This window comes from Cystoisospora suis, assembly GCF_002600585.1.
Source record: "Cystoisospora suis strain Wien I chromosome Unknown contig_3732, whole genome shotgun sequence".
Lineage (NCBI taxonomy): Eukaryota > Apicomplexa > Conoidasida > Eucoccidiorida > Sarcocystidae > Cystoisospora > Cystoisospora suis.
In genome coordinates, this window is record NW_027156527.1 from 1 (window position 1) to 8187 (window position 8187).

The following is an 8187-nucleotide window of genomic DNA, read 5'->3' on the forward strand; positions in this document are numbered from 1 at the left end:
ATCTCTCTCTCTCTCTCTCTATCTCTCTCTCTCTCTCTCTATCTCTCTATCTATCTATCTATCTATCTATCTATCTATCTATCTATCCTTTGGTGTATGACATGCCTCTCCCATTAGCTTCGACCTACAAAGGGATTTGTGCTATTGTACTGCTGTTCATCCATTCGTTTCTTCTGCATCTCACACATTTAGCCCCCCTGACATAAGTAGTACAGTGTCCACACTCTATTTTAATTGACGTCTCCATCAGGACCTCCCAGCACCTTGAGATAGATAGCCATCCTCCCTCCTACCACATCATTCACCAGTCGATTCTTTCCCGTATATCCGTCTCCTCCATGCAAGGCGGCGTTTCCTCTTTCTTGCTGGTAGTTAAGACATGAACTCACAGCTGTAGCTTTTCTTCTTCTGCTGACGACCACCCACTCGCCTTGTCTTTTACATAGGAGTTTCTCTTTCCTTTGTTGTTCTCCCTCTAAAGCTGCGGGGTGGATGAGTGCTTTGATTCCCCTAGACATTTTCTTTATGTCTCATCTTTCTGTCTTGTGGTATTCTCTACAGCAATGGGACTTCACCCTCATCATGTCGTCCGACTACGCTACCCAGGAGTTTTTTCTTTCTGCTGCGACCTTGGAGTTTCTCATGACCTTTCTCCAACAGACAGACGTCATACAGATGTTGCTTTGGCCGTCTTTCTGGATTGAACTCTTCACACTTCCCCCTCTCATGGTTCTCTTGTATCTGGGCTTTGACCATATCATCGCTGTTCATAAGAGTGCTGCCGAGCTACTGCTTCTCACCGGTTGTCTCCGCTGGATCAAGACCTTTGGTAAGCTAGAGAACAACAGAGAGACAAACATTGAGGGAGAGAAGACAGAGAGAATGACAGGAAGGGAGGGGGAAAGCGAATGTGAAGAAAAGAAGGAAAGGGCTGGCTGGCTGGTTGGCTTCTTGCTTACATTGGTCGTCTTTATCGTCGCACGTCTGCACCTATGGGTGTGTGTCTCTGTCGACTATATCCATCCTTTGTTTCTGCATGGAGTGTCTTCTCCGCCTAAGAAACCTTTCGATATCTCTCTACTAAGTGTATGAAGTGTCTGTGCGGAATCTCCTCTTCCTTTCACAGAGGGATACCAAGGTGATTGCAGTCTGTCTCTCTTCTCAACCGTCTGTCTCTACGAGCCGTCTCATCACGTCTTACTTTCCACACCGCAGTCCTCGGTTTTCTTCCGTCAAACATTTCATGCCTCGCGCCGTATCAGCTTTGAGATATACCTAGACAACTTATTGTATGTAAGCTACGTTGTCTCTCTTTCTTTCTCTTTCTAGATACATATTTACTCCTCGTCTGTGCGGTAAGTTTTCCCATGTATCTCACGTGTACTGGCGTCTCCCTCTCTATCTTTTTCTCTTCTTTGCAGTGTCCCTGTCTTTCACGTGCTACCGTTCCCTGTCTGCATACACCCGCACGGCGCTTTTCGAGTAGCGACACCGTATATAGCTACGACATAATCTTCTCACCCCTCGAAGACGAAGGCAAAACGGCGTACAGCGTTTCTCGTGAACTTCCAAGGCGACGATTCTTTAGATCTGCTTCGAGTCGAGCAAGACTTGCACGTGGAGCATGATCTCTGCTCTTTCTGTCTTGCTTCACGAAATGAAGAAGCTTCTCCATTCTTTCTCATGTTCTCCAAAGACACTTCATCTCTTCTTTCGTTCCTCTGTGTCTGTCTGTTTGCTTGGTCGTGTCTAACTCCTTGGCGTGTTTTTTTTCTTCTTCTTGCTGCTTCTGCTGCTGCTCCTCAGTAATGACGCGATTCATTAGCGCGAGTGTCGTGTGGGGCAACGCGACGAAGGGGCATGTCGTACAGCTAGTCCTTGGAATTGTCTTCCTTCTGACTTCTTTCGCCTCGGCTATGTATACCTCCGATGGTATCAATCCAATTGATATCGATACTCCCAATAGAAAACTCTTCACAGCGGGAGAATTCTTCAACTTCTGGTACTTTGGAGTCGTCACGATGTCTACAGGTAAGCAGCGTGCAGAGGCGGTATTTATTTCATTTCGGAGAAAGTTAGGGATGTCTTACCTATCTATCTCTCTTTCTCCCTCTCTCTCTCTTCTTTCCCCTTTCCGTTCTTCTCATCTGTATCCTGCCACCACTCACATGGTGACAGAGAGAGAGGTCGCTTTTGATCAAAGAGGCCCTCGGCGCGAAAGGAGAAAGGAAAGACTAGGAGACGGTGGCGGGTGGGGACCCCTAGGCATATGAATGGTTGGACACCCCGTGAACAGAAGTGTGTAGATTGGATTGGCCTAGATGGTGATCTACATCCAGGCCTGTCACTGCTGCTTCTTCTTCATGCGTCCATTCTTTCTTTCAAACAGCCTCTCTCAAAAAAGAACACTTCCTCGTGTGGTGTACGTACACAGGAATAGATCCGATCTCTCATGGAAGTCTCTATGTACATGTATGTCTTTTGTCCTACTTCTCGCTTGAAATTTGTCATAGAGACAGAGAAACGCAGCGTCACCCGTACGGCCAAGCGGCGGTCGGCTTCGCTTTTCGACCCCGACCGAGCGGCAGGCTAGAGAAAGAGAAGAGTACTTTCTATTTCATTCATATCGGTTTGCTTCCTTTTTTGGAGTTCCTTCTCGAGTCTTCTTTTCACCTTTGACAACGGAAGTCTATGCGCATGCGGCGGTGGAGTGCTTCACTTGTTTCTCTTTGTGTATCTATTATTCTGTTTAGTTGGATATGGCGATATCTCGCCTCATACTGTCTGGGGCCAAGCCTTCTGTATTATCTTCATCGTCACGTCTCTTATCTGGGTTCCAAGCGAATTCGGACGGCTCATTGAATCTGTCACATCTCGTAGGAAGGTCTGGGGACGTCTCCCGCTGAGGTCAGAGGTGTACAGACACTTCACTGGATTACTGGCATCACCACGACGACAGCATTTGAGTGTATGTGTGTGGATACATATGACTATGTATATATGTATGTATATGTATCTGTATGTCTGTATGTATACGTATGTCTGTATGCTTATGTATGTATGAATACATGTGTGTATGCATGTGTATGTACATGTGTGTATGTGCACCCGTGTGCATGAGTATACATGACGAAGGATGGATTACAGGGTTACGCGAGAGAAGACGGCTTGGTCCTTCTCTTCAAACCGCTACATGCTTCTCAACACTCTCCTGTCAATTCCACCTACCAAATCAGCAGTCCTCGTAGATGATGCTTGGCGTTCTGTATATACACATCAAGGGCTTGACGGGAGAGACAAAGGTGAATCTAGCATGTGTATATTCAAGCTATACTTGGTGGGTGTTGATCGTCCTTCTCCTTAGACAAGAGAGCCACTGTACCTATACCAACTAAAAAGCAACGCCGTCACCCTCACACAGGGAACGTCGAATGTAACGGCAACTGACTCCTTATCTTTGTCACTTCGTCATGCTGTCTGTACACCACATTCTCACGTTTTCTCGTCGCCAGAGGAACCAACCGTCTTGAGTACGTCGTTTTGCTTTCCATCCACTTGTGGGTCAGCTCGTTCTCCTTGGAGCTGGAGTTTGTACTTGTTAAAGAAGAGACAGAGCAGGAAATGCTTGGATTGTGTATATCGCCGTCTGTTCGTTTCTCCTTTCCTTCCCTCGCATACATCTATCTTACCCCTTATAGTCGTAGATAAATGTCCACAGACGTATCAATAGGCCTTCAGTTTGCGTCCCTACAAATAAAATGGGATATTCTTGGTCTACTTTTTCTTCGTCAGAATCGACCAAACCTCCTTCATTCTGTTGGTCGGAGATGTCGAGCCATCTCAGCTATCCACATTCATACAGGTGAGAACTTCATTGCCTTACCATGCTCCTCAACACTCCTCTCCTGTCTTTAATCTATCTATCTATCTATCTTTAATCTATCTATCTATCTTTAATCTATCTATCTATCTATCTTTAATCTATCTATCTATTCAACAGGTAGGACTGTTTTACTTTGTCTAGGCCGGTATATTCATAGTCTTTGTGTAGAGTCCCATGGGTGGTTTATCATTTAGCTTTCTTCGGTTGTAGTGAGGAGGGAGGACCTTCTCACGTCAGCTATTCTCAAGTGTGTATATTCTCTTGTCTTCTATTCTATCACTCTTCTTCTTCTTCTTCCTCTTCGTGCCTTTTTCTTTTTCTCCTCTACCATAATCGAACAGAGCGTCCCTCCCTCTGAGCCAAGCACTCAGGAGTCCACTAGTGGACTCTGATCTTGATAGCCGTTCCCCTCCTCGTGTGTGTATTCTCTCTTTATCGATCATACGACGTACGAAGTCTTCGAAGAAATCACAGCCCTTTATGGGGAGGGGGGGGGAAGTGAAGACCTGACTCATCACTTGTTACTCTCCCCCTCCTTCTTGTTCTTCTCTTTGCATTCTTTCTTCTTCCTTTCTGTGTCTTATAGCATCGATACAGCAGTGACCTTAATAGGAGAGAGCTTTTGGTAGATGTGTCTTGTCTTCATTGCTTTAGGAAGTTCGTCTACGTCGAGCAGTCCCTCCTAAAGTGGTTGTTTTATGTCAGAGACAGTTTGAAGATTTCCGCAATCAAATGGAAGAGGCACAAAGCGGTCAAATACGTCTCTGTCTCGTTACAGGCGAAGCAGGTATTGGCGGTGACCCTGCTGATCTTCTCTCCGTACAGCCGAATCTATCAAGGTATACTTTGATATATGAGACAAAACTTAGGTTTCTCTCGAACCTGTTTGCACAATCTTCTCTCCTTCATGTGTCCTTCTTTCTTCTCATGTTTGTCGCGTTTCTCTCTGTCTCCCACGTCTCTCTGGGGTCTTCTCTGTTTTGGAACGGGGGCTCTTAGCATAGATAGGTTGACTTTGTGTAGTCGCGTGATAGGAGTAGGACCACTTCAGTAGAACTATTGAGAATGCCTGCTAGGGGGAAGGGGAGAATTTGATACGAGTGGTCAAGGCCCGGGCTTCTCTTCGGTATCAACATGCCTGTCGTTCACTGCTACGACCTGCCGAGAAAGGAGAGAGAACAGAAGAGAGAAGAAGAAGGGAGAAGAGAAAGAGAGTGCGTTGGAGTTTGCATGAGAGTGTCATCGATCGGTGTTCTGTCTTCTTACCACTTGGAAAGAGAATACAAGCCTGTAGGTGACGCGAGAGAAGGTGGTGAGAGGGGGGTGGACAATAGGCGGGGAGAAAAAATGAGCGGCTTCACTCAGGCGATGTTGTACGTATCCATCAATCCATAGAGATAGCATACATCTTCATAGAGTCTCGGTTATATAAGTCTCTTCTTTTCTCTTCATCTCTTATCAAGGCGAAGCCCTGTGTACATCCGACGAGGTAGGTCCATGTGCGTCCTCTCAGTGAAGTCACGATGGAACCTAAACGCTTTCTCTAGTCTTGAAGATAGGCCAGGCGCAGTCGCTTTCTTTCTCCAGAAATCTACTCGACATATGACGACTTCGGCGTCCTTGTTCAGTCTTCCCTTTTGCTTTCTGTTTCTTCTTGTTGCCTTTCCAAGGGGGGTGTTTCTACTCTCTTCCCCAGCAGCCTTGACGGCTTACTATGATCGTCAAAGCCTTACAAGACTGCTAAGCTTGAAGCGGCTCAAAGTGGATCCTAGCCATATCTCTGTGCAGCTATGTACAGATGTATGCGCCAACATCGTCGCCTCTATGGGGTGTCTTAACTATAGTAAGTGATAGGAGGCAACTTTAGAGAAAGTAGTAGCTAGTGAAAGAGAAAAGATTGCAAACTCCCCTTTTTCTCTTCACACTACCCAAGTTGTCTAAGTCGATGGTCTCATTAAGAATCGTTCATCTCTTGTATCCTGACATTTTCTCAGAAGTCTTCGCAGAAGAAAAGAAAAAGACAGAGACACAAAGTTAGTCTATACAGGCGACGTAAAGAAGGTTTTCTATTCCCAGCGCAAGAAATTTAACAGAGGTACATCTTATGTCTTGGGAGAGAGAGAGAGAGAGAGCAACGTGATCCGTTGTAGCCAGCGGCCTTTTTGGTTGTGCTTATACGCTCCCACCAGAAGTTGTCCTCGTAGGGAAGACCTTTCTTTCTTTCTTTCCGTTCTGTCTCTCTCTCTCTCTCTTCAATGGAGATCGGGTGTCTCCAATCAATCGTCATTCATTGACTCAGTGCTTTTATCTATACTTGACTCACCGTGTTTGCTTCGAATTGTCTCCTGTCTCTTTCTCTTTTCAGCCATTCTGAGCGATTTGAAGATGGGTTTACTAGCGAAGTCTCTCTGCGGGCATTCCGGGATTATTCCTCTCATTTGCAATCTCTCCGGGAGTCTCTATCCGGATGTGCCCTTACCTCAGTTAGATCAGAAGTTTGGGAAGCACTTGACGCCTTACGTAGCGGAGTATGTACGAGGAGCCGTTCACTCTCTATTTGCCTTCACGGTGCCTCCCTGTATGGTCGGGGTACCTTTTGAAGTATGTCTTGACTTGCGGCTAATCAACCTATACATCTCTCTCACTTTGTGAAGGCTCTTCTCCTTGAATATGTATGGGTAGAGGTATAAATATCTTCTATGTGTGTACTATGTATGCATGCATGCATAGCGGTAGGGGTTGAATGGACAACACACGCTCCTCCAGGCGTTTCTCTTCTTTTGTGCTGATCTTTTTGAAGATTTCCTTCAATCGCTTTAGCTGGCTAGCTCCTTTCGAGTCAAAGCAGGTTGCATCCTTCTTCTTTTTGGGATGGCTTCCCGAAGTTTCCTATAGACAAAGAATCTCGTTCGTTTTCCTCAGAGACACTCTCCCTCCTTATCTCTCTCCCCGCCTCTTGCTTGCAATTATAGCCCACTTTCTATCTATCCACTTGAGGGTCTCTCCTCTGAAATCGCATCCCTAGAAAAACGACTGATAGCCCTGTGTGGGGTCCAAGAGAGAGTTGATCGGCCACTGCCCTTCCTCTAACTTCCCCCTTGTATGGTGTCTCTCATTCACTGCCTTCCTGCTGTATGTACACATCCTTCTTCTCAGACTTGTGTCTACTGCTCTCGTCATCATCCATTTGAAGCAACCTCGATCCTTCGCATCCTAAGTAGACCTTCAATCAGACTGCTGGGAGTCCCGCTTCCATCCTTTGAATCGCCTTCTTTTTGCTCATCGTTTGATCTCTCTGATGCCCTTCCAATTCCTCTGCTGTGTGTTGGTCTCTCTCTGTGGGTCTTATGTCGCTTCGTACAGGAAGTTTGCCTGGGCTTGTATTACTGTGCCAACATCATTTGTGTGGGCATTCAACGGGAGTCTTTTCTAAGTCGTTACTATTACCATCGTGGCTTGTCGTCGAGGAACTTCGATGAGTCTTCTTCTCCCTATGGCTCCTTTCCGTCGGAGTCTTTCTCTTGTTTCGATTACTTCAGTTCGTTAAAGCAGCATGCAGGTGAGCAAATTCTTCGCCTTTTCCATCGCTGCTGCCATCGGTCTTGCTCCTGCTCATCCTCCTCCTGCTGCTGCTGTTGCATGAAAAAGACCCCCAAGAATATGACGTCTTATGCACCGACTACGACTACGGCGACTAAACATGCGGTTAGCCGATCCTCTCCGTCACTAGGTGCACATCAGAGAGGAGGTAGTCGGAGATATAGTCAGCCTCAGCATCGATGTGGTTCTTCTTCTCCTTCTCCTTCTTCTTCTCCCTCTTCGCCGTGTCGTTCACTTGGTGTGGCTCGCCGTGGCCATCGGGAAGAGGAGGAAGAATGGAATCCTCCTTCTCTTGATCAAGGTCTTCGTCATTCTACGGGTGAGAGCTTCATCGAGAATCGAGGAGTTCCTGAGAAAGAAGACCAACACGTCAACGAGAGGGGTCTCTCGAATGGGACCAGAGAGAGAAATCTTTCTCATAAGGCGGATGTGATCTCCGTTGCTCCTTCTAAGAAAAAAGAGGGAGAGAAGACAACAAGTCCAGAGATTCTTTCTTCTCGAGTCATGCTCCCCCCTCATACAAAGACAGCAGAACGGCGGTATCGGTCTGAAAGTAAGAAGACCATGAAAGCCAAGACCTCGGCACCTGGGCTTGTCGTCAGTTTCAAAGATCCCATTGACGAAAATAAAATCTATTCGGTAGGAAGTACAGAAGAAGAATGTGATCAGAAGCACCAAGGATCTTCTTCTTCTTGTCATAGAGC

The 8187-nt window shown here is 46.4% G+C and overlaps 1 protein-coding gene across 1 annotated transcript; it reads left to right on the forward strand.

Annotated features, from left to right (window-relative positions):
* Nucleotides 1–561: 561 nt before the first annotated feature.
* Nucleotides 562–8177, forward strand: CSUI_007184 (ion channel protein; the record flags this gene model as incomplete). Its single annotated transcript, XM_068067334.1, has 8 exons — nt 562–829; nt 1807–2031; nt 2754–2907; nt 3793–3862; nt 4538–4722; nt 5554–5726; nt 6249–6484; nt 7247–8177. Coding segments are annotated over exons 1-8 (2220 nt in total), but the record flags the coding sequence as incomplete, so codon positions are not given.
* Between the last annotated feature and the right edge of the window lie 10 nt (nt 8178–8187).